The 27,649-nt window shown below is 42.8% G+C and overlaps 1 protein-coding gene across 1 annotated transcript; it reads left to right on the forward strand.

Moving 5' to 3' along the window:
* Positions 1-26,436, forward strand: LOC109878857 (protein phosphatase 1 regulatory subunit 21). Its single transcript, XM_020471057.2, has 21 exons — positions 1-311; positions 1,878-1,946; positions 2,123-2,269; positions 2,643-2,747; positions 7,700-7,864; positions 8,096-8,154; positions 9,536-9,630; positions 10,205-10,257; positions 11,956-12,105; positions 12,787-12,977; positions 13,299-13,435; positions 16,770-16,862; positions 17,119-17,246; positions 19,035-19,187; positions 19,452-19,544; positions 19,776-20,042; positions 21,248-21,283; positions 21,389-21,505; positions 22,793-22,891; positions 23,322-23,450; positions 24,268-26,436. The coding sequence occupies exons 1-21, from the start codon at positions 258-260 to the stop codon at positions 24,298-24,300; spliced, it is 2,373 nt and encodes a 790-aa protein (XP_020326646.1). The 5' UTR covers positions 1-257; the 3' UTR covers positions 24,301-26,436.
* Positions 26,437-27,649: the final 1,213 nt, after the last annotated feature.

Here is a 27,649-nt window from a genome sequence, read left to right on the forward strand (position 1 = left end):
CGTTAGCTTACTAGCTAGCTGAATAACATCCGGCTTTACCACTCAATCAGATTATAGAATAGCTATCCTCCCCTTCCTACATGGCATGAAACTGTTTATCAGTCACTTGCACCAACTGTCATTCAGATTAAGAAACGGCAAGCTAACTCGTCAGTGTACCTGCGCTACAATAACTAGCCAGTTTATTTTCTCGCGTTAGCTAGCTATTCCATTACATATTGGTTATCCAGCTAACTAGCTTTATTTTTCCTAAAGCAATGGCTGCAGACCTGCAAGCGAAATACACCAAATTGGCCCTGGAGTATTCAAAGGTAAGCAGTTATTTGTTGCTCTATCGTTAGCCACAGTTCTTGGCTATTTAATCCGATTGCTGATTCATTCTAACTAACGTGTAAGGTACACTATCAAACGTATGTGGACACCTGCTCGTCGAAAATCTCATTCCAAAATCATGGGCATTAATATGGAGTTGGGCCCCCCTTCGCTGCTATAACAGCCTCCACTCTTCTGGGAAGGCTTTCTACTAGATATTGGAGCATTGCTGCGGGACTTGCTTCCATTCAGCCACGAGCATTAGTGAGGTCGGTACTGATGTTGGGCGATTAGGCCTGGTTTGTAGTCGGTTTATCAATTCATCCCAGAGGTGTTTGATGGGGTTGATGTCAGGGCTCTGTGCAGGCCAGTCAAGTTCTTCCACACTGATCTAAAAAAATATTTCTGTATGGACCTCGCTTTGTGCACATGGGCATTGTCATGCTGAAACAAGAAAGGGCCTTCCCCAAACTGTTGCCGCAAAGTTGGAAGCACAGAATCATCTAGAATGTCATTCATTGTATGCTCTAGCATTACGATTTCCCTTCACTGGAACTAAGGGGCATAGCCTGAACCATTATTCCTCCTCCACCAACCTAAAAAATAAAAGGTGCTGTCCAAAGTATCTAGTTACTTAGCTCGATCTGTTTCCAATCAAGTTCCTTTTCAGGGTGTCACTACTCACTAGTGTGTCACCCTCCTGGGTGTATTGTCAAGTATAGAGAGAGCAGCCCATTAATAGGTTGATTTGTGTTTGTGATAATCGAAGGCAATATTTGGTGTCTTTACTGCACTGTTTACTATGAACGTGAACTGTGTACAGCAAGGGATGTAGCTAACTGCTGTCAATCAATCAAAACAATCTCATAGTGAACATTATTTTGGTTGGTTTCTTCATTCTATGATTTAGCCTAGGTCACTGCCTGATATGTCAGCTGACACTCACAATGTGTCTGTCTTTTATGACAAAGGGAGGAGGGTAGGCCAGAACAGAAGCCACCCTTCTCTAAACAATACACTGTTACATAGCCTGAGTAAAACACGGGCAGCCATGTTCTTCAAATCCCCTATCATACGTTAGGTAGAAAATGGATTGGTATCCATGTCAATAGTACCCATCCTAAAAAAACTTTTTAGGCATTATTAAAATAAATGTCAGTTAGACTGACTAGCTTTGGTTAATATAAGAACCATTCTCCTGACCAACACTGTCAGTTGACAGGCAGTGAATGGAATGCATGGTGTTTCCTGTCTGACTGTTGTAAAACCATAGCTCCCCACTGGCCAATATCCTGTTATTTCTATTTTCCATTAAATATGGGGTGTAGTTTCCCAATAAGCAGCAACATTCACCCAACCTTCAGAAATGTTAGTGCAGTCATGCATTGCAGTGGAGTTATCCATATTTGATGATTTAACAATATGTCTCACATAAAATAGCTATGTTGCTTTGCTTAGAAGCCAAAGGTGAGGCAATACTGTAAATTTGGCCAGTTTGGTCTTTAGAGGTGGTGTGTCTGCAGTAGACCTACAGCTCAGTGTCTATACTCCCCATGTCTCCATAGCTCCGGGCACAGAACCAGGTCTTGAAGAAAGGCGTGGTAGATGAGCAGGCCAGCTCCACCTCTCTTAAGGTACAGAACCATTCAGAGCCCTCTGGAATAGGGTTTCAAAATTCCAATTTCCAATCCTGGTTGGAGGAAATAATCAGGAAGGGAATCCTCCAACCAGTAATTCTGAAAAACCTGGGAATTTTGGGTGATATACTTTAAAATCACTGAGCGTCTTCTCCTCCACACCGACACTACAGGATCAGGTGAAGCAGCGAGAACAGAGCCTGAGGAAGGTGGAGCAGGAGATGGACAGTCTCACCTTCAGGAACCAGCAGCTGGCTAAGAGAGTAGAGCTGCTGCAAGAGGAGCTGGCTGCCAGCGAGGCCAAGGGCAAGAAGAGCAAGGTAGACAGACAGTGGTCCTCTGTAGCTCAGTTGGTAAAGCATGGCTCTTGCAATGACCGGATTGTTGGTATGATTTCCGGGACCACCCCTGCGTAAAATGTATGCACGCATGACTATAGCTTTGGATAAAGGCAACTGCTAAAATGGCAGTATATTAGACTGGGAGGCGGGTGCACCCCACAATCAGACATGTCATAGTTCGACAGGCTTACCTTGCTTTCCTTCTACCTTTGATCATGTTTGAGATCAGTTTAAGCAAGGCGAAGTGCAGAATCACTCATCTCATCACATAATGAGTATTAATTTGGGATGCAAGGTGATTTGTCGGTCAGTGATTTGGTGTAGTCGATCTCAGACACTTTCTCTTCACCAGAACAAAGGGGACTCCCCCTCCCAACAGGGCTTGCAGCAGACCCAGAGTGTGTTTGATGAGGACCTGCAGAAGAAGATCCAGGAGAACGAGAGGCTTCACATCCAGGTATGTCTGTGTCTGAGACATGGGAGTGTATACAATGAATTTGGGAAGTATTCAGACCCCTTCCCTTTCTCCACATTTTGTTACGTTACAGCCTTATTCTACAATGGGTTTAAAAAAAAAAAGAATCCTCATCAATCTACACACAATACCCCATCATAACAAAGCAAATACAGGTTTTTAGAATTAAAACAGTAATACCTTATCTACCTAATTATTGAGACCCTTTGCTATGAGACTTGAAATTGAGGTCAGGTGCATCCTGTTTCCATTGATCATCCTTGAGATTTCTACATCTTTATTGGAGACCACCTGTGGTAAATTCAGTTGATATGACATGATTTGGGAAGGCACACAGTGGTCTATATAAGGTCCCACAGTTGACAGTGCATTTCAGAGCAAAAACCAAGCCATGAGGTCAAAGGCATTGTCCATAGAGCTCCAAGACAGGATTGTGTCGAGGCACAGATCTGGGGAAGGGTACCAAAAAATGTCTGCAGCATTGAAGGTCCAGTGACCTCCATCATTCTTAAATGGAAGAAGTCTGGAACCACCAAGACTCTTCCTAGAGCTGGCTGCCCACAAAAGTGAGCAATTGGGGGACAAGGGCATTGTTCAGGAAGGTGACCACGAACCCGAGGGTCACTCTGACAGAGCTCTAAAGTTCCTCTCTGGAGATGGGAGAACCTTCCAGAAGGACAAGCATCTCTGCAGCACTCCACCAATCAGGCCTTTGACATATTCAATCGATCCCTATCCCAGTCTGCTGTTCCCACATGCTTCAAGAGGGCCACCATTGTTCCTGTTCCCAAGAAAGCGAAGGTAACTGAGCTAAACGACTACTGCCCTGTAGCACTCACCTCCGTCATCATGAAGTGCTTTGAGAGACTAGTCAAGGACCATATCACCTCCACCCTACCTGACACCCTAGACCCACTCCAATTTGCTTTCCGCCCAAATAGGTCCACAGACGATGCAATCTCAACCACACTGCACACTGCCCTAACCCATCTGGACAAGAGGAATACCTATGTGAGAATGCTGTTCATCGACTACAGCTCAGCATTTAACACCATAGTACCCTCCAAACTCGTCATCAAGCTCGAGACCCTGGGTCTCGACCCCGCCCTGTGCAACTGGGTACTGGACTTCCTGACGGGCCTCCCCCAGGTAGTGAGGGTAGGTAACAACATCTCCACCCCGCTGATCCTCAACACTGGGGCCCCACAAGGGTGTGTTCTGAGCCCTCTCCTGTACTCCCTGTTCACCCACGACTGCGTGGCCACGCACGCCTCCAACTCAATCATCAAGTTTGCGGACAACACAACAGTGGTAGGCTTGATTACCAACAACAACGAGACGGCCTACAGGGAGGAGGTGAGGGCCCTCAGAGTGTGGTGTCAGGAAAATAACCTCACACTCAATGTCAACAAAACTAAGGAGATGATTGTGGACTTCAGGAAACAGCAGAGGGAACACCCCCCTATCCACATCGATGGAACAGTAGTGGAGAGGGTAGTAAGTTTTAAGTTCCTTGGCGTACACATCAGACAAACTGAATTGGTCCACCCACACAGACCGCATCGTGAAGAAGGCGCAGAAGCGCCTCTTCAACCTCAGGAGGCTGAAGAAATTCGGCTTGTCACCAAAAGCACTCACAAACTTCTACAGATGCACAATCGAGAGCATCCTGTCGGGCTGTATCACCGACTTGTACGGCAACTGCTCCACCCACAACGTAAGGCTCTCCAGAGGGTAGTGAGGTCTGAACAACGCATCACCGGGGGCAAACTACCTGCCCTCCAGGCCACCTACACCACCCGATGTCACAGGAAGGCCATAAAGATCATCAAGGACAACAACCACCCGAGCCACTGCCTGTTCACCCCGCTATCATCCAGAAGGCGAGGTCAGTGCAGGTGCATCAAAGCTGGGACCGAGAGACTGAAAAACAGCTTCTATCTCAAGGCCATCAGACTGTTAAACAGCCACCATTAACATTGAGTGGCTGCTGCCAACACACTGACTCAACTCAACTTTAATAATGGGAGTTGATGTAAAATATATCACTAGCCACTTTAAACAATGCTACTTAAATAATGTAGGGTATGTAAACATTATATTATCTCATATGTATACGTATATACTGTACTCTATCATCTACTGCATCTTTATGTAATACATGCATCACTAGCCACTTTAAACTATGCCACTTTGTTTACATACTCATCTCATATGTATATACTGTACTCGATACCATCTACTGCATCTTGCCTATGCCGCTCTGTACCATCACTCATTCATATATCTTTTTGTACATATTCTTTATCCCTTTACACTTATGTGTATGAGGTAGTAGTTTTGGAATTGTTAGCTAGATTACTCGTTGGTTATTACTGCATTGTCGGAACTAGAAGCACAAGCATTTCGCTACACTCGCATTAACATCTGCTAACCATGTGTATGTGACAAATAACATTTGATTTGATGGTAGAGTGGCCAGATGGAAGCCACTTCTCAGTAAAAGGCACATGACAGCCCACTTGGAGTTTGCCCAAAGGCATTTAAAGGACACTGAACATGAGAAACAAGATTCTGTGCTCTGATGAAACCAAGATTGAACTCTTTTGCCTGAATGCCAAGCATCACATCTGGAAGAAACCTGGCACCATCCCTACAGTGAAATGTGGTGGCAGCATCATGCTGTGGGGATATTTTTCAGCAGCAAGGACTGGGAGAACCCGATCAAACATCTCAGAAACCTGAAAATAGCTGTGCAGCGACGCACTCCATCCAAACTGACAAGAGCTTGAGAGGATCTGCATGGGAGAACCTCCCCAAATACAGGTGTGCCAAGCTTGTAGCGTCATACCCAAGAAGATTTGAGGCTGTAATCGCTGTCTAAGGTGCTTCAACAAAGTACTGAGTAAAAGGTCTGAATATTTATGTAAATATTTTATTCACATTTTTTATGTGCATTTGCTAAATGTCTAAACATGTTTTTACTTTGTCATTATGGAGTATCGTGTGTAGATATATTTTTCCCCCCTCATCAATCTAATCCATTTTAGAAAAAGGCTAACGAAACAAAATGTGGAAAAAGTCAAGGGGTCTGAATACTTTCCGAATGCACTGTATACAGTTGAAGTCTGAACTTTACAGACACTTAGGTTGGAGTCATTAAAACTAGTTTTTTAACCACTCCACAAATTTCTTGTTAACAAACTGTAGTTTTGGCAAGTCAGTTAGGACATCTACTTCGTGCATGACACAAGTCAGTTAGGACATCTACTTTGTGCATGACACAAGTCATTTTTCCAACAATTGTTTACCGACGGATTATTTCACTGTATCACAATTCCAGTGGGTCAGAAGTTTACATACACTAAGTAGACTGTGCCTTTAAACAGCTTGGAAAATTCCAGAAAATGATGTCATGGCTTTAGAAGCTTCTGATAGGCTAATTGACATCATTGGAGTCAATTGGGGGTGTACCTGTGGATGTATTTCAAGGTCTACCTTCAAACTCAGTGCCTCTTTGCTTGACATCCTGGGAAAATCACAAGAAATCAGCCAAGACCTCAGAAATTGTAGACCACCACAAGTGTAGTTCATCCTTGGGAGCAATTTCTAAACGCCTGAAGGTACCACGTTCACCTGTACAAACAATAGTACGCAAGTATAAACACCAAGGGACCACGCAGCCGTCATACCGCTCAGGAAGGAGACTCATTCTGTCTCCTAGAGATGAACGTATTTGGTGCGAAAAGTGCAAATCTGTCCCAGAACAACAGCAAAGGACCTTGTGAAGATGCTGGAGGAAGCGGGTACAAAAGTATCTATATCCACAGTAAAACGAGTCCTATATCAACATAACCTGAAAGGCCGCTCAGCAAGGAAGAAGCCACTGCTCCAAAACCGCCATAAAAAACCCAGACTACGGTTTGCAACTGCACATGGGGACAAAGATCATACTTTTTGGAGAAATGTCCTCTGGTCTGATGAAACAAAAATATAACTGTTTGGCCATAATGACCATTGTTGTGTTTGGAGGGGAAAGGGGGATGCTTGCAAGCCGAAGAACACCATCCCAACTGTGAAGCATGGGGGTGGCAGCATCATGTTGTGGGGGTGCTTTTCTGCAGCAGGGACTGGTGCACTTCACAAAATAGATGGCAACATCTCAAGACATCAGTCAGGAAGTTAAAACTTGGTTGCAAATTGGTCTTCCAAATGGACAATGACCTCAAGCATACTTCCAAAGTTGTGGGAAAATGGCTTAAGGACAACAAAGTCAAGGTATTGGAGTGGCCATCACAAAGCCCTAACCTCAATCGTATAGAAAATTTGTGGGCAGAATCGAAAAAGCGTGGGCGAGAAAGGAGGCCAACAAACCAGACTCGGGTACACCAGCTCTGTCAGGGGTGAATTTTGGTCCATTCCTCAACTTATTGTGGGAAGCTTGTGGAAGGCTACCTGAAACGTTTGACCCAAGTTAAACAATTTCAAGGCAATGCTACCAAATACTAATTGAGTGTATGTAAACTTCTGACCCACTGGGAATGTGATGAAAGAAATAAAAGCTGAAGTCAATCATTCTCTCTGCTATTATTCTGACATTTCACATTCTTAAAAGGAAGTGGTGATCCTAACTGACCTAAGACGGGGAATTTATACTGGGATTAAATGTCAGGAATTGTGAAAAACTGAGTTTAAATGTATTTGGCTAAGGTGTACGTTAACTTCCGACTTCAACTGTATGTATGGGCAAGTGTTTACAAAGAGACTACTGGCTTGAATATGTGGACTACATAATGTATTTGATCAGTTGTTTTTGTGTGCTGGTCTGTTCTAGAATGTGTGTCTGAGAATTATATTTTTAGAATTCTTATAAGGTGATGCCCAAAGAAATGTTTAATCCTTGGTTGGACAATAAAGTTATGTTCTATTCTAAGTTCTATGAGGCTGATGAGCAGCACAGGCAGCAGGAGTCTCAGCTGAAGGTCCAGTTGGAGGAGCTGGAGAGAGACCACGAACAGCACCAGGCCATAGTGGACGGACTCACCTCCAAATACATGGACACTATTGAGAGACTACAGAGTGACAAGGCCAGACTAGAGGTGAGAGGGAGGGGAGGTGGAGAGAGTAGTGGATGTCTCAACTCCAACTACATGGACACTATTGAGAAACGTTAGTGACAAGGTCTGAGTAGAGGTGAGCTGGCGAGAGAGACTGCTGGAAGGAGGATGAGGGCAAGTGGGAAGCGACTGAACAAAGGCAAACTCAATCTTTTGTTATTGGTAAATGATAGAATAGTAATACATGATGCTATTTTCTGTGTCCTCCTACAGGTGAAATCCCAGACTCTGGAGAGGGAAGCTAAAGAGTGCAGAGCTCGGACTGAGGAATGGTAAATAACTTGTTCTAATCTACACATGTACCAGTTAGATATACACTGAGTGTACAAAACATTAGGATCACCTTCCAAATATTGAGTTGCAATCCTTTTGCCATCAGAACAGCCTCAATTTGTTGGGGCATGGATTTGACAAGGTGTTGAAAGCATTCCACAGGGATGCTGGCCCATGTTGACCTCTTTGCGAGGCATTGGAAAACCTGGTCTTTGTGGTTAAAGCTGTGTTTGAAATTCACTGCTGGACTGAGTGACCTTACAATTATCTGTATGCGTGGCGTACAGAGAGGTGGTCATTCACAAATCATGTTAACATAATTATTGCACACAGTGAGACCATGCAACTTGTGATTTGTTGAGCACATTTTTACTCCTGAATGTAGTTTAGGCTTGCCGTAACAAAGGGGTTGAATACTTATTGACTCAATACATTTCAGATTTTCATTTTTGATTTAATTTGTGAACATTTCCACTTTGACATTATGGGGTATTGTCTATGGCCTACACACAATCAAAATGTAATCCATTTTAAATTCAGGCTGTAACACAACAAAATGTGGAAACGTCAAGGGTGTGAATACCTTCTGAAGGCCCTGTAGATAATCTTTGATCAGCCTACTGGCCTTACCTAGTGAGTTACACTGAGTGTTAAAAAACATTAGCAACATCTTCCTAATATTAAGTTGCACTGCATTTTGCCCTCAGAACAGCCTCAATCTGTTGGGGAATGGACTCTACAAGGTGTCCAAAGCATTCCACAGGGATGCTGGCCCATGTTGACTCCAATGCTTCCCACAGTTTAAGTTGGCTGGATGTCCTTTGTGTGGTGGACCATTCTTGATACACACAGGAAACTGTTGAGCGTGAAAAACCCGTTGCAGTTCTTGACACACTCAAACCGGAGCACCTGGCACCTACTATCATCCCAGCCAGCCAAACCCTCCCCTAACCCGGACAAAGCTGGGCCAAATGTGCGCCGCCGCCTCATGGGTCTCCCGGTCGGGGCCTGCTGTGACACAGCCCGGGATCAAACACAGATCTGTAGTGACGCTTCTAGCGCTGTGATGTAGTGCTTTAGACCGCTGTGCCACTCGGGAGGCCCCATCTACACAGTTTTGAAGTGGATTTAACGGGTGACATCAATAAGGGACCATAGGCTGACCAGGTGCCTCCAAGTGAAAGCTGTGTCATGGAAAGAGCAGGTGATCCTAATGTTTTGTACACTCAGTGTAGATGGAGAATGATTGTATGTATCTGGTAGAGGACTTGTGGTTAACATGATGGAATAATGAGGGTTGTAATAATGTGGATAGGGAAGTATTTAATGTGGTCATTCACCATCTCCTGATTCCTCTCTCAATCATCCCTCTCTCTCCAGTCAGCAGCAGTTGAGGAAGTGTCAGTCAGAGCTCAACAGACAGGTGAAAAAGAGCAGCATTGTCATCCAAGAGAAAGTGCCCTTCAACGACACCAGTGAGTACTATGCAACATTTCACTGACCCAGATCATGTTTATTAGGAAGAAAACAGACTGAAAGAGTAAGGAACTACCTGGATTTGTCCAATATGAACTGCTCATTATACATTTTCTGTTGCAGTGTGTGCTCTAATGAACACAACCTTGTAGAAACATCACTGATGATGGTTTATCTATGAGCATGTCTTCCCATTCTAAGACATGACACCCACACACACATATATATATATATATATGTATATGTATGCAGTACTAACTACTAATGAAATTGAATTACGTTTCTATCTCACTGACGCTGTAAGAGGAAAACTGAAGCACTGTGTAATGTGTGTCATGCCATGCCACTAGAGGCCTGTTTTCCTCAGATGGTTTTCATGCTAAATGAAGGACCGACCTATGACATGCCGCCATTCGGCGCTTTAAAGGCATAGTGCAAGATTTTGGCTATTAAGCACCCAGAGTCAGATGAACTCATGGATACCGTTTGTATGTCTCTGCGTGCAGTTTGAAGGTAGTTTGGTGAGCCGTTGCTCGCAACCTCTCCTTTAAATTTCCCTCCCTTTTTCTCTAGAATTCAGTGACTACAACAGTCTCAACGTTCCACCACACAACAGAAGACACCAGGTGAGAGGAAGTCCTATAGGAGGCATCATCAACAAGATGATATTTTTTTTCTTGATTGGATGGTCGGGCCAGAAAATAATTACAAATTATTTGTAGACTGCAAATTGATCACAAGAAGCCGAAACTGATATTGGAAAAATATTTTTTTTTTAACCTTGCTTACAAGGTTTGATATGAACACCCGCTAAATTCGGGTTGAACTATGAATCCTACAATATATATCCCACATCGCCCAATGAGCAGCGACGATGCCTGGCTGGGGAGCTGTGAGCAGTGTGATTTTAAGTGCTGAAGATACATTTTTAGGAGCACTGCGCACAGGCATACAAGTTGGTCTAAATGACTAAAGTCAACTAGTGAGACTTTGTCCTTGTTTCTTGACAATTTACATTGTTTTGTTTACAAGCTAGATGGTTTTCAATGTTGGAGTTTGCTTCAACTTCTAGCGAAGACATTCTCTAGCTCACACAGGCACACTGTCACTAAGCAGTTGAGAAAATGTCTCATCTGTGATATTAAGGTTAAATATTCGAGTCACAAAAATGTTTCTAATATTGAGCAATATACCACATCACTTCAGTTGTTTTAGAAACATTACAAAGCATGCTCATTCCATAGTGGTTAGAAGCCCCTTTGGCAGTGATTACAGCATCAAGTCTTCATGGGTATGACGCTACAAGGTAGATTTTCCCATTCTTCTCTGTAGACCCTCTCAAGCTCTGTCAGGATGGGCATATTTTCAGGTCTCCAGAGATGTTCGATCAGGTTCAAGTCTGGGCTCTGGCTGGGCCTTTCAAGGACATTCAGACACTTGTCCCAAAGCCATTCCTGCATTGTCTTGGCTGTGTGCTTAGGGTCGTTGTCCTGTTGGAAGGTGAACCTTCACCCCAGTCTTAGGTCCTGAGCACTCTGGACCAGGATTTTGTCAAGTGTCTCTCTGTACTTTGTTTTGTTCATCTTCGTCTCGATCCTGACTAGTTTCCCAGTCCCTGCCGCAGAAAATATCCCCATGATGCTGCCACCACCATGCTTCACTGTAGGAATGGTGCCAGGTTTCTTCCAGGCGTGACACTTGGCATTCAGGCCAAATAGTTCAATCTTGGTTTCATCAGACCAGAGATTCTTCTTTCTCATGGTCTGAGAGTCTTTAGGTGTCTCATAGCAGGCTGTTATGTGCCTTTTACTGAGGAGTGGCTTCCGTCTGGCCACTCTACCATAAAGGGCTAATTGGTGGAGTGCTGCAGAGGTGGTTGTCCTTCTGGAAGGTTCTCCCATCTCCACAGTGGAGCTCTGAATACTTTCCGAAGGCACTGTATATACACAGTATGTTTTTAATTTGTAAAAATGTTTTTGCCTGCCACAGTGGCTGGTGGACCAGAAGGTTGGTTTAAGGCCCAGACGACATATCTCTATTGTGTGTAGGAATACTTTGGAACTGATTTCCCAAATTAAAATAACTTGGAACTGATTTGCTGGTGTTTTTAGACTTGTGTCCCAAAAGGTTTTTGCTAAGAGAACTTGGGGGGGGCAAAAAAAAATCACAGGCCAATCGTTGGGGAACCCTGAACTATAGCATGATCCTGTATTATTGTTTCTTTCCTCATATATTATAGAACAGTTAGGGCTCCATCATACGTTGTCATTCTAGATATGTGGTCTAGAGTTTTGGTACTAATTTCTCATTTTCCTGTCCTCTAGTTGAAGGCCCGAGACGTGGCTGGTCAGGCCTTAGGCTTCGTCCAGGACATAGTGGCTGCTCTGTTAAACTTCCACTCCTACACAGAGCAGAGGGTACACATCTACCCTCTGGACTCCTCTATCGAACCCATCTCACCACTCAACCAGAAGGTCAGGGATACACACACACACACACACACACACACACACACACACACAGTCTATGCCCTGACATGTTTTTGTCATTTAGCAGATGCTCTAATCCATACGTGTCACTCATTCCAGAGGGCTGAGTGTCTTTGGGTTTTCGCTCCTCCCTTGTACTTGATTGATGAATTTAAAGGTCACTAATTAGTCCTATATACTAGTTGGTGTCAGAGGAAGGCCCCAAAAAATGTCAGACTCCAGTCAACCAAGTCAGACTATTCTCTCTGCAACCGCACGTCAAGCGGTACCAGAGCGCCATGTCCCCCCCCCCAAGCCATGAACAATTAATCAACTGCCTCGCTATTGTTATTTTGTTTTTATTCGTTTTTAACTTTAGTTTATTTAGTATATATTTTCTTAACTCTTCATTGAACTGCATTGTTGGTTAAAGGCTTGTAAGTAAGCAGTTCATGGTAAGGTCTGTTGTATTCAGCATGTGACAAATACAATTTGATTTGATAATTAGTAAGGCACTCACCTCATTGGGTTGTCTTGGGCTTAATTGAAAGCAAAACCAAAAACCCGCAGATGCTCGGCCCTCCGTGGAATGAGTTTGACACCCCTGCTCTTATCCATAGTGACATACAATAAGTGATTTTGGCTGAAGTAGGTAAGATGAACTCTCCTCCGCAATCTTTTCCCCAGTTCTCCCAGTATCTACATGAGAATGCAGCCTATGTGCGCCCCCTGGAGGAAGGGCTAGTGCAACTACACCAGAGCATCACAGAGGACACAGTAACCGTGCTGGAGACTGTGGGGAAACTCAAGGACTTTGCTGATCACTTCACCTCATACACCCACTTTCTGCAGAAGATTCTACCATACCAGCTCAAAAGGTCAGTACTCATTTACATTAGGTAATGTGTACTGTACGCATGCGTGTGTGTGTGTTCCTCCCTATCCCCCTCTTCTTTTCCCCCTCCCCAACCTGGAGGAAGAGTACGGCCCCTCTCTGTACCTGAGCCCTCACCTCTGAGTGTGTGTTTCTCTATGGCTGCGTTTACACAGGTTGCCCAATTCTGATATTTTTTTTCCTACTAATTGGTCTTTTGACCAATCACACCAGATAATTGGTCAAAAGAAAATATCAGAATTGGGCTGCCTGTGTAACTGCAGCTGATGTGTCTCACCCTCTCCTCCTCTCTTCTCCTCACCAGTCTGGAGGAAGAGTGCTGGACTCCTCTGTGTACCTCCTCTCTCACCTCGAAGAACCAGGAGCTGCAGAGTGACATGAAGAGAATCACTTCTTTGTTCGACAAACTACACAGCTACATCAGCCTACTGGCCTTACCTAGTGAGTTAACACAAATAATAGAAGTGAGAGGACTGACTGCGCCAAAATCAGTCAGCGCAAGAATAAAGCATGAAGCAGACCAAGTGGGATTTTTTTAGTATGGAGGGTGTTAGGGTTGGGTGGATTTCCATACCTTCATACAGTTCCTGTACCATACCGGGGTATACGGTATTATCAGCAGTGCATATAAGGGGCGCTATTTCTTTCAGAGTATAAAAAAAAATATATCATGCTAACAAAGTACTAGTGAATTCCTATATTGGATGCTAACTAAATGCTTACAAGCACAAGCGAACATAAACTAAATGCAAGTACAGACAACCCAACTCATAAAGTTTTACAAATGTCTCAAAAGGCAACTCACACTGCTGTAGCCAAGAAGCTTCAACTTGCACACTAACCATCACACACTAACCAGCTAGCAAGTTAGCAAACCAAATGCATAGCTGGAGCCCTGAGATGGAGAAAATGTATTTGGCATTTAGATAACTTATGTTTAAGATATTTAGTAGGGAATTTCAAGTGGAACTTGATCACCACTTGTGCTGCTCAACAGTGGACATCGTATCACAAAACGTAAGTTTAAAACACCAGTTTGCTCCATGTGATCTTTGTAAGCAAACATATGTGACTGGCTCAATAGGATTTTTGTGAATGAAAAAGAAACACAATTATTTGGGGGATGGTATTGAACATCATACAGTCGGTTTTCGAAAATACCCCGGTATACCACTAAAGCCTAGAAGTGTGTCCAATTTTGTTAAGCGAGGCTTATTTGGTAGAATAGAAGTTGTTACGAATGTACTGATATAAGAGGATGCACGTGGCATCCCAGCAGCTTTGAGAAAAATATTTTATATCGGGGTTGTGCATGTTCACATGCATATCTGCCCTCTCATTGTCTAGGATGTTCCCGTCTCCTCCCGCCTGCCTTTGTCCTTTGCGGACATTTATTCCCATTGGTAGAGCAGACGGTCAAATATCTTGTCAAGGTCGTGCCTTCAGAAAGTATTCATACCCCTTGATTTATTCCACATTTTGTTGTTACAGCCTGAATTCAACATGGATTAGATAGATGTTCTTTCCTCACCCATCTACACACTACACCATAATTAAAGTGAAGACATGTTTTTTTCAAATTTATTGAAAAATGAAATTCAGAATGTTTTCTGTAAGTATTCACACCACTGAGTCAATACATGTTATAATCTTTCTCTATAAGTCTCTTAAGAGCTTTGAACACCTGGTTTGTCCAATATTTACCAATTGTATTATTTTCAAAATTCTTCAAGCTGTCAAATTGGTTGTTGATCATTGCTAGACAACCATTTGCAAGTCTTGCCATAGATTTTCAAGCAGATTTAAGTCAAACCTGTAACTCAAGAACATTCACTGTCTTCTTGGTAAGCAACTGCAGTGTATATTTGGCCTTATGTTTTAGGTTATTGTCCTTCTGAAAGGTGAATGAATCAGTGTCTTGTTGAAAGTAGACGGAATCAGGTTTTCCTCTAGGATTTTGCTTGTGCTTTGTTTCATTCCATTCCTCAGTCCTTAATGATTAGAAGCATACCCAATTACCCATATGATGCAGCCACCACAATGCTTACAAATATGGAGAGTGGTGTGTTCAGGAAAAAAGTGAATTGCTTTGCAACATTTTTTGCAGTATTACTTTAGTGCCTTGTTGCAAACAGGGTTAATGTTTTTGGAATACTTTTATTCTGTACAGGCTTTACACTGTCAATTAGTTTAGTATTGTGGAGTAACTTCAATGTTGATCCATACTCAGTTTTCTCCTATCAAAGCCATTATATTCTATAACTGTTTTAGAGTCACCTTTGGCCTCATGATGAAATCCCTGAGTGGTTTTCTTATTTTCCGGCAACTGAGTTAGCAAGGACACCTGTATCTTTCTAGTGACTGGGTGTATTGATAATTTATTAATTTAAATTTTAAATTCAGGCTGTAACACAACAATATGTTGAAAGTCTAGGGTTAGGAATACTTTTTGAAGGCCTTGTAGATAATCTTTGATTACCATCAGCCTACTGGCCTTGCCTAGTGAGTAACAAAAAAAAGTGTAAAAGTTGCACCCCTTTTTGCCCTCAGAACAGCCTTAATTTGTCGAGGCATGGAATCTACAAGGTGTCCAAAGCATTCCACAGGGATGCTGGCCCATGTTGACTCCAATGATTTTCACAGTTGTGTCAAGTTAGCTGGATATCCTTTGGGTGGTGGACCACTCTTGATACATATGAGAAACTGTTGTGTGAAAAACCAAGCAGTGTTCCAGTTCTTGAGACACTGAAACCGGTGGGCCTGGCACCTACTACCATAACCCGTTCAAAGGCACTTCAATCTGTTGTCTTCCCCATTCACCCTCTGAATGGCACACATACTGTACACAATTCAAGTCTCAATTGTCTCAAGCCTTAAAAATCCTCTTAACCTCCTCCCCTTCATCTACACTGATTTTGAAGTGGATTGAACAAGAGACATCAATAAGGATCATAGCTTTCACCTGGTCAGTCTATGATATGGAAAGAGTAATGTTTTGTACACTCAGTGTATATAATCCTACTGGCTTTACCTAGTAAGGGGAGAGAGAGGGACTGCTGTGCTACTCGGGAATTTTATATCTGAGGCATCACTATAGATCCTGGGCTGTATCACAACCGTCTGTGATCGGGAGTCCCATAGGGTGGCACGCAATTGGCCCGGGGTCGTCCTGGTTAGGGGAGGGTTTGGCCGTCATTGTAACTAAGAATTTGTTCTTATTAACTGCTTAACTTGACTAGTTTATTTTTTACTTTATAAAGTTGTTTTTTTTACCCCTTTTTCTTCCAAATTTCGTGTTATCCAATTTGGTAGTTAGTCCTATCCCATTGCTGCAACTCTCTTACGGACTCGGGAGAGGTGAAGGTCGAGAGCCAAGCTTCCGCCGAAACAACACAACCCAGCCAAGCCTTACTGCTTCTTGACACGATGCCCACTTAACCCGGAAGCCAGCCGCACCAATGTGTTGGAGGAAACACTGTACACCTGGCGACCGTGTCAGTGTGCATTGCGCCCGGCCCGCCACAGGAGTCGCTAGTGCACATTGGGATAGGAATATCCCTAGCGGCCAAACCATCCCCTAACCCGGACGACGCAGGGCTAATTGGGCCGGCTGCGACAGAGCCTGGAGTCGAACCAGGATCTCTAGTGGCACTGCGCCACTCGGAAGACTGACTTTCCTAGTTAAATAAAAATGTAATAAAAAATGTCAGCTTACTGGCCTTAATAGTGAGTATTGTGGGACTTGAGGAAAATCATGTGTGCAATTGTTTTCCAGGTGTTCGACAGGACTCCATGCCCCAGAGCAGTTCCTCTGCTGTCTTCACCCAGCTAGCGGCCTGTCTACACAGCCTTCACGATGCGGTCAAAGGTGAAACCTTTTTTTTTTACTAGAAATGGTTTTTTGTCTGTTTTTATAGACTAATGTTCAAGCCACTCTGTCCTTCCTCTGTGTTCTGTAGAGATGTTTAAGCTTAACTGTTATAAAGCAATATACCTGCAGGCTTCAAATAAAATGGAACCAATAACAGTGTAAGCCCCCTGTGCCATCCTTTAACTGTTGGTCTCCTTCCTGTGTGTGTGGAGATGATTTTGTATGTATAAGCTAAATCCCTCTGTCTCTACAGAGATGTCTACTCATTACAGCCAGAAGGCCGGTCTGGAACAGGAGTTGTCTACAATCACTCAGAAGCTCCGCACTACTAATGAGTGTCTGCTGGCTTCCCTGGGCTCCCTCACCAGTAGCACCGGCAAGGTAAGACCATTTACCGCTATAGAAACACTGGGTATGTATTAGTGATTGTGGGGAAAAAATAGATGCAGTTACATATCGCAATATTATTTTGGGATGATATTCTATCAATTCGGCTGTCCATTTATAATATATATTTTTTTAATCATCCTTGTTTTCGATCTTATTTTTTAAATAGTGAGCCAACATGTTTTCAGCACTTATTATTTCCATGACTGATCAAAACACATGTTCTCTTGTCTCTGCAGCAGATCTATAATGAGCAATATGTTTGGAACATCAAATCGCAATATATATTGTATCTGCACCGAAGTATGGTGATAATATCGTATTGTGAGTTCCCTGGCAATTCCTGGCCCTATCTGTTATCACAACATCTGTGTCTAAATGGACACAACTGGCCCCAGCAAACAAGCACACTGACAGAGCCGCTGTTGTTTTGGTTGGCATTCTCACATTATCACAGTTTCATAGGTTGGGTAACATGAAAAAATATTGATAGATTTTTGTCAGTAAAAAAACAAGATTTATTTGTATTTTTTACTTCCCGGGAATAGTCAATGACATTGGACTTATTTCCATTGTGGTCCCTATTTTTGCTGTTTTCTTTACATATGATGAGTTTAAGCAATAGTAGCAACTGCCTTGGTATCTGGCTCATCGACCGTGAGGATTGGTCGTTTACAATACATGACCACCAATAAGAAGGGAGGGCTTAGTTGGGGAAGGAGGGATTTTTTTCACAGATCCGCAGCATATCAGAGCATTACAGCTGTGTACCCCAGATAAAAGGGGTGGGGGATGGGGGCTTTGAAACAGAGACGGTACAGTGAGTGGATACGTTTGTACTATACGTATGAGAGCCTTGCGGGAATTGAAACCACGACCGTACCAACTGATTGTATGTAGAGGAAGTAGATATGTTACTGTTATAACTGTAATAACCATACGGATAATTTTTTGGTATTATAGTTCTAATAGTAAAAGGCATGTTTTTAGTCTCTACTGCTGATGAATGCACCAGACACAGACCGACTGTTTGAGGTATGAGAGATGGACTACTGTTCTATGTTGTTGTGGAAGAACAGGGATGGAATGCTCTGGGCTGGCTGGTTGCAGAGTTCTGAAGGAAGGATGTTTACTATGAGGTGATCTGAGTGGGCGAGTTGTTTTGAATGGCCTGGTGCCCTAGGTGGTCTAAAATGTGCAAACTCCGCCCACCCAGGCCACCTGGCCATGTTAAATAAAGTAATACGAACTTGGTTAACAGTAGTGGGAGTGTAAAAAAAGAGGAGCAAGGCACTCGTCATATAATTAAAAGTTGTAGTGGGAGTGTGTATTAGAAATATGTCTTCTGTCAATCCCTTCCACTGACCTACTTAAAGGAACAGAGACGTAGTTGTGTTGGATAAGTGTGTATAGGAAAGTTTGACTTGGTGTTGTGGGTTTGTTTTAAGTGTGTGTATAGTGAAGTAATCATGACAAAAGATTTTATAAACTCCTTTCACATTAGTATGTTTAATTGCACCTGTTTCACCCTCATATTGAAGCGTATACAATATTGACAGATAGAAAACGTATGTTCTATGACATTGTTGCACCGTGATATTGAAATAGCGGTGTGGACTACAACATATAGGCCTAGAAGACCATGTATATGGCTCACCAATACTGTTTATAAGAAGACCTTCATAAAGCTTATACTTCCTTAAAACAAATGATAAATAATTGGTGTCTATATCTGGATGATAAGTCTTACCGTAATATTGATTCTGTACTGTTTTTCTACAGATTGCGACGTTCTTCAGCAACAACCTAGATTTCTTCACGTCTTCGACAGGCTACAGTCCAAGAGGGGGGGCCGGGGCACTCAACCCCCTGCAGGCAGAGAGCATGCTGGGTAACAAGAAGAAGGCCTCTGACTACATGCATGCCATCAGAAAGGTCAGTAGCTTTCCCTCGCTTTGCTGGTCATGTCACCTTCACAGACCTGGGTTAAAATACTATTTAAACATCATTCAGCTGTGTTCAATTAAGCTTGCCTAGCAAAATAGAACCAATAAAATGGTCTTAAGTGTAGATCTTGCCCCATCTGGCACGCCAATCCAGGCTGCCTGAAGCAAACAGTGGAACATCCCCTTAACAACGATGCTGTGGTTCAGTATAACAGTGTGTATTTGACTCCTGTCCTGTCTGTTGTGTATCCAGCCCAGACCAGAGACTGTTCCATACAGAGAGGCCCTGTTGCACCGCCGTGTTCTAACTAGCTCTACAGAGAGCAGAGAGGGACTCACACAACAGGTATTGTTTGTATTTCCACGCTCCTCTCTTCCCTTCTACCCTTCAGTCTGTCAGTACACACGTCTGACTCTTTATAATGCTCAAGGTAACCCATTTGGTTACCGACTAGGCAAGTGTGTTAGAGAAGTATAGTCCTCTTACCAACTCGCTCCTCTTCTTTCCACCTCTCCTCACTGTGTCATTTCCTCCACATCTCCATTTTCCTCTGTGTCCTCTCCTTTATCACCCCAGGTGGTGGCGAGCCAGGAGAAGATTGCTCGTCTGGAGCAGGAGAAGGAGCACTGGCTGCTGGAGGCCCAGCTGGGCAGGGTGAGGCTGGAGAAGGAGAGCCAACGCATACATGACCTGGAGACACAGCTCTCCTCTGCCCTGGGAGGAGGAGGCAGCCCAGCCCACTCTCTGGGCCAGGCCCCGGGTAGCCCAGCCCTCACCAGCCTGGAGGACGGCGAGGTGGAGGAGAGAGGAGCAGGGAAGGAGGCTATGCTAAGCAACAGTCTGGTAGATACATCTTCACTCTTGTTTTTTTCTTTACGGCTGCAAGAATCCTCAAAGGGATTTCAGGAAAACTGGTAACTTTTGGAAACTTTCCGGAATTTTGCGACCTTATTTTTCTTCAACAGTGATTGCATTTGTCTTCATCCTCATGCTTAACAATACTACTTTGCAGTTGTGTGAGACTGGCATGACGTGAGATTACATCTAGGGACATCATTCCTCCCTTTACAACCCTCCCCTTTCCCACAAAATGAGTCGGACACATCCTCGTGGGAGCAGCCGTAACATGCATTTGAGTGTTTTGGCTTCAGTGGAGGCGGTTGTGTTATCAGTGTCTGGTTAAGTTCCAATTATCTCTCCTTTGGCCCAAGGTGTGCACTTGTTCATTTCCCTTCTCTGATTTGAAAGTAAATGATGGGTATAAGGAATATGTTGGAAACTCCCTCTAGCCCATGCCTCCACAAATTCAATGCTTTTTAATTTTTAAATATATATATTTTTTAATCCTTTATTTAACTAGGCAAGTCAGTTAAGAACAAATTATTATTTACAATGACGGCCTACCCCAGACGACGCTGGGCCGATTGTGCGCCGCACTATGGGACTCCCAATCATGGCTGGTTGTGATACAGCCTGGAATCGAACCAGGGTCTGTAGTGACGCCTCTATCATTGAGATACAGTGCCTTAGACCGCTGCACCACTCTGGAGCCCTATAGTAGTGAACAAGAGTACACCTCATGAGAAAATAAATATTATTGGGAGGCACCAGCTTCCTTGTTTCATAATGCCTGTATTTTAATAGCATACTCAAGGTCCAGGATACACCCACTTAATCTGGTCCCAGATCTATTTGCGTTGTCAAGATCGCACAAACAGATCTGGGACCTGGCTAGCACCATGCTAGTCACTAACTGGACACGGTTGTCATTAACAACCAGCTAAACTCTTCATTCACAGGTGTTTATAAATTTAATTCCTTGCAGGTCCAGTTTCAGATACCATTAGGAGCCTGTAGTGTTTTATTGGATTTCAGTGGGTTTTATTAGCCTGGGCCCAGATCTGTTTGTGCTGTATAGCCAAAAATGACCATAGCAGTTGGCAAGATGACAAAAACTGATGTGGGACCAGGCTTGGTTCAATTTTTATAGCTTTCTCAATTCTCATAGGGAGTGAGTATCTAACTGTTTGTGTTTTTCATCTCATCAGGTTGGCATGTTAACCACAACTCCTACCAACGAGGATGTAAGTTTGTCTTGTTCTTCATGACCCAACTATTCCTAGTGTAATTACAACACCGGTGTAAGAGCAATTTCATGTAAAGTTGTTGTCCTCTCTGTGTGCTTACAGGTGGGAGACGAGGAGTCCAGAGAACAGCTGATTAAGACTCACTACATGGCCAGAGTAGGAGAGCTCACCACACAGCTACAGGTCTCTGACAGCAAGGCGGTTAACTTCCATGCTGAGGTGAGATACTGGATCTAATTCCCATTCATAAACACAGAACTATTATTTCCTATTGAATGTAAAAGGATGTGTAGATCTTATTTTGTTGGTGGATACTGGGGCGAGATATGGGGAACAAAGTCACATGTGCGCTCAATTTAGACGCTGCTATACAGAAGACTACAGTCACTTAACCATTTCCCCTCACGTCTTCCTTCCTCTAATACATAGTGCATTCGGAAAGTATTCAGACACCTTGACTTTAAGTTACAGCCTTATTTGAAAAATTTCCCCCTCAAATCTACACACAATACCACATAATGACAATGAAAAAACAAGTTTATATATATATATGATTGGACTCCAATCAAGTTGTAGAAACATCAAGGATGATCAATGGAAACAGGATGCACCTGAGCTCAATATCAGTCTCATAGCAAAGGGTCTGAATACTTACACAATCGGCCCAATGCAAACATTTCTAAAAAACAGTTTTAGCTTTGTCATTATGGAGTATTGTGTGTAGATTGCTGAGGATTTTAACAAAAATTGTAATCCATTTTAGAATAAGGCTGTAATGTAACAAAATGTTGAAAAAGTCGAGGGGTCTGAATACTTTCCGAAGGCACTGTACATGTGTATATGTTCCTGCTGCTATTTTGGTAACCTACTTCAGTCTTGTTCCAAAGGAAATGGAAACGGCAACAGTTGACCATACTGTAGTCAAACCTAGTTTCCCTAAGAAGACAACTTTTCTCTTCCTCTTTCGGTTCTCTCGATCCGCTCTTTCTATTCCATCCTGTATTTCCAGCTGGACGGACACAGGTGTGCTCACAGGGAAATCATTACATGTTTACACTGGTGTTCCCGGTTCCAGACCTACACTAGGATATATATATATTTTAGAATTGTTACTTTTTAAATATTTTTGTTTATATACATGTATCTATATTGGCATGAAATAAGTTGTTATGCTATAGTTAACCAAATCTAAAGATAGCCATGTGGCGTTAGTATGTAGTATTGACTTACTGCCACATGTCAACCCTCCGTGCTATGCATCACGGCAGTAGGATTCCTCCTGATAGATGGGGAACTGGAAGTAGTGACTTAGAATCTCCCACAGTCAAACTTCACTGTAGCAGGGTCCGTTCAGTTCAAACCCAGACATCATGTAGGCCTATATTTAAATAGTTTTAGTGAAGAGCATCCCATTTTGTGACTTCCCATTAGTTGAAGTGATCATCTGTGGATATGTTCTAGGTTTGTTTATTCTCTATCTCCTGTGTTGTAACTTCCCACCCTCAGTGTCGAGCCCTGGCCAAGCGTCTGGCTATCGCAGAGAAGTCACGGGAGACTCTGACGGAGGAGATCAAACTGGCCAATCAGAACATCACACGTCTCCAGGTAAACATCTGTTGTCTAACTGCCTGACTGAAAGAAACCAGCATATCCCAGATCCAATCAGCTTTATAATTTATTACATTGATATTTGTTGTTTATTATGTATATTTGTTCTGACCTTTTGCTTTCTTAAGTAGGATTTAGAAAGTAGGATTCCCATGTATTCAGTAAACATGGCATATTAACTTTGACCTTAAAAACAAATATAAAAATGTTCAACTTCATATTCAGTTCCAGCACCACCTCGTTTGAAAATTGTGCGTTTCTGTTTTGTAGTAAAAGAGAGGATGATAACCAAATGTTTCATTTCCCTCTATTTTTTACTACAAAAGACGCTGGAGATTATGAATATAAAGTTGGACTTTATTTTTTTTAAGTCCTTTAAATAAACATATTGGCTCTACCTAGCCACAACATGTTCCTTGTCTTTCAGGATGAACTGGCCACGACCAAGAGGAGTTACAAGGAACAGCTCAGTATGATGAGTGACCACCTGTGCAGCATGAACGAGACTCTCAGCAAACAGAGAGAGGAGATCGACACACTCAAACTGGGCAGCAAAGTATAGAGTCCCCTCACACATTCCTCACTTACTCTGTCGACTGCTACTATATTGATGAGGTCTCCCTTGCAAAACAGATTTGATCTCATTGAGACTAACCTTGATAAGTTAAGGTTCAATAAAACACTTCACTCACTGGCCCACACAGCAACATAAGCAGTACTAGGTCAGGTTATGCTGATATAGACATAACCCAGTAACAAACTACTATCCATTCTGAGGGGAGCTGGGATGTGCCAGTGGGGGATAAGGGGGGGGGGGGGGCACAGCAGGGTCTGATAGGAAAAGCACCTGCTGGAGTCAGAGGCTGACATCTGAGAAATTCATTACTGTTTGGCTGGGCTGTTGAAGTCAAGGAAGAGGCCTTCTGTTAAAACCCACTTCTCTTAAAACACTTCTGAGATGAGGTGTGTGTATATGTTCTGAGGGTATGGATTTCATCAACCCAAGCTGTTGTGTGTGAATGGTGGCTGCCAAGTGCTGACACAAGCCTATTCAACCTGAATACAATCCAAGTGTAAAGAAATAAACCGATTTACATGATTAGCTGTGAGTGAAACTCTAGAATGGAACTAACAATGTTTCAAAGTCGAGACTCATTCATGTGGTTTCTTTCATGAGTGCTCACTGGTCACGTACTAACACCACAATCTTATTCAAAAAATGCCATTCCGATCTCCAGATTACAGTACCAAAACAGAAGTGTTGATACTAGCCCTCCTGCTTTTGCTTTATCGCTTTAATGTTCATTCCAAAATGTATTGAGTCTTGGTTTACCATGCGTTATATGTAACTCAACCCCTCCTTCCTTTTCCAGGGAAACTCCAAACTTCTGAAGAAGAGTCGGTAGGAAAGTCTGTTGGGAAACATGCTACATTTTGGATCGGCAGAGCACCCTGGACTGAGCTTTACTATGGGACAACCCACCCACTACAGTCCTGTCAGCTCCCTAGCACCCCAAGATGGAGGACCCTGTTAACTTCTCTATCAGAGGGTGGGCTATTAGGGGGTGTCTCTCTGATACCACTCTGCTTAACCATAAATAAGCAGTTTATCTAATGTGTATTTCTGATTTACACAGATAATGACTTTTGTAAAGTGCTTCCTAACGTGTGACGGAGGGCAGACTGACAACTGCTTGACCCTTTGACCTTTGGTTTGAGGGAAGTAGAGGAAAAAATTAAAATCCTAGTGAGGTCATGGATGCTCACAAGTCAGGGATGAAGACCACCAGGCCCTCATGGTTACTGTCTTTCTCTCTCCTATCTTTGTGTGCTAAGCGTAGGAATGACATAGGTATTACTCAAATTGCTATTAAGTGGGAAGAGGAGATCATAGGAACGAGTGAGAATGTGTTTGCATTATGTAAGGGAATGTCTGTCTAATACTGTGACAGAAAATAATTGAATCTTTTCATGTTTTATTAGATGGTTTTTAGTTTCAGTGAGAGAAAATGTGTGCAAATGTTGGTTATGTTTACCACAGTCTTCTGTTTGAAGAAGGGCTGCCCCAGATTAAATCAAGGAATGAGTGACCAATTAATTAGACACACACTAGCCTCTGAAGTCCAGGCTTCGCGCTTAACCGAAAGCCTGAAACGGACACATTCCCTGAACTAGATATCCCATCTATCCTCTAGAACGGATAGAAGAATCCATACACTCAAGTAGCATTTATGACCTTACTCGCCAGAAGGTGGAGATAGCCCTTGTCTATGTCCCAATGGCAGACTAATTCCATATTTAGTGCACTGGCTTTGGTAAAAAAGTAGTGCACTATATAGGGAAAAGTGTTCCATTTTGGAAGTAGTCCAGGGGTGTATTCCGTGAGATGAAATGTAAAGAATGTGACTGTGCAGATAGAAATGGAGTGACAATAGATCTGTCTCGATTCCCCAATCAGGTCTAACATGACAGAACTGTTCTATATGATATTTCTATCTGAACTCGGGCCAATGTAGAGTTCATAAAATGGTGACCGTTTGTCTGTGATGTTTCTGTAGTGTGGATGTGCACTGAGGAGAACTGTCTGCGTCCCGAATGGCACCCTATTCCCAAATAGTGTGTTACTTTTACCAGAGCCCTATGGACCCTGGTCAAAAGTAGTGCACTATATAGGGAATAATGTGGTGCCATTTGGGACATAGTATGTGTAGCACCACAGTCTCTAAACCCATGTTATTATGTATTGATGAAAAAGGGTTGTGAATATAATACTCCTTTTGAATCATTCAATGTACATTTATTGTATTGTGTACTTTTTAAAAGTAATATACTAAAAAACAAAGGCATTCATTCTACGGTTTCAAATGTCTAATTTCCATGATGACCCAATGAAATGACTGGTTGATCAATGAAAAAGATAAGAAATATCAAGGTAATCAATCACTCACCTGCATTTATTTTTTGATTATTGGGTTTGAGATCTTTGGAAATATGTCTATTGAAAGGCAATACACACACACAAAGGTCCACTCTCTTGGAACTCGAGTGAGACTGTATCACTGTTTGTGTACGGCACTTTACAATTGTATTATTGGCATGTTGGCAAGCTAGTCAACCCCTTGTTTGGAAATGTGTAATGACATCTCTAAACTGTTTACAATTAACAGCAGGGTCGTGTTCATTGGGGTACACCGTATCAGAACTTTTAGCAATGGAAAATGAAAGTTCATAGTTAAATGCTGTTTCGGCCAGTTTCGAACATTTTCTTCCATTTTGTACCTTATCCTGTGGAAGGTTTAGACCGAAAATTGGTTTTGATGAGTTTGGATGCTTCTGATAGGTTTTGACTGGTTCTTACGTGTTCAGTTCAACCACCAGGTTTACCAATAATGAGATCTCTATACCTGCCATTGGATCTTTTATATGATGAGAATTCAAGAGGTTTGCCAACATGCCCTATACTACTGAAACTTGTAAAACAATGTAATCTGACAGACCAACAGATTGCACATATGAAATAAATAATAAAGAGCTCAATATTCTTTGTTTTGTGTTAGTACTTATTAATGATGTACCACAGAGTTGAACACTTCAGGATATGTTGACAAGCTACTGTAGATTTATGAAGTTCCAATGTTATATGGCAAACAAACTTAACTATGTCCAAAATGTTCCCAATCTCAAATAATTCAGGCAACACTAGCAGCTAGAACCAAACACTCCTACACAAGCAAATTTCATAAGCCACTCGCACATGTGAGCTATTTTTGTTGCAGGTGCATAATAACAGTTGAATAATATGAGAAATAACCTGCACACCGCTCTTGCTAGTATTCAACACTGTTCTTTAATAAGTTTTACCCATCGGCCTCAAGGCCTTTTTGTCAGAGCTTTTGCAACCACTCATACACTACCACCCATAATAATAGTTGGCAGTTCCAGGATGATGGCCCTTACAGACTTCTGTTGCCAGCTGCACTGTTACTTCTTCAGCAAAGAACAGAATAAACCCTGATCACATTCATGTTGTCAGTGTGCCAGGGGTGTATTCCATATGTGTATGCCATTGGCCCACTGTGACTGGGTGTTCTCATCCAAATACTCCTCTCGCTCTGTCCTCTCCATCTCTTACTGAATGTTCTCATCCAACTACTAGGGAAAGGGGGATACCTAGTCAGTTGTCCAACTGAATGTATTCAACTGAATGTATTCAACTGAAAGGTAATCAACTTCCACATTTCACCCAACCCCTCTGAATCAGAGCGGTGCGGGGGGCTGCCTTAACATCCATGTCTTCAGCGCCCGGGAACAGTGGGTTAACTGCCTTGCTCAGGGGCATAACTACATATTTTTTCCTTGTCAGCTCAGGGATTCGATCCAGCAACCTTTCGGTTACTGGCCCAACGCTCTAACCACTAGGCTACCTGCCACCCTTCTCTCTGTGACTGAATGTTCTCATCCAACTACTACCTCTCTTCTCTCTGACTGAATGTCCTCATCTAACTTCTACCTCTCTTCTCTCTCTGTGACACTGTTCTCATCCAAATACTACCTCTCTCTGTTTGCATTGTGTTTGTTTTGGGTCTGTTCCAAAGGGGCTAAATGACCTTGTATTGTGTTAGGCTGAAGGTTGGCCATAACCCATAGTCATCCTCCTCCTCCCCTCTATGAAAGGTGCTATGTTATCCCGTTTATCCACCCTCCTCCACTCATCTATTATCAGACAGAACAGAAAGAAAAGGGGGATACCTAGTT

The sequence above is a fragment of the Oncorhynchus kisutch genome, linkage group LG25 (assembly GCF_002021735.2).
Source record: "Oncorhynchus kisutch isolate 150728-3 linkage group LG25, Okis_V2, whole genome shotgun sequence".
NCBI lineage: Eukaryota > Metazoa > Chordata > Actinopteri > Salmoniformes > Salmonidae > Oncorhynchus > Oncorhynchus kisutch.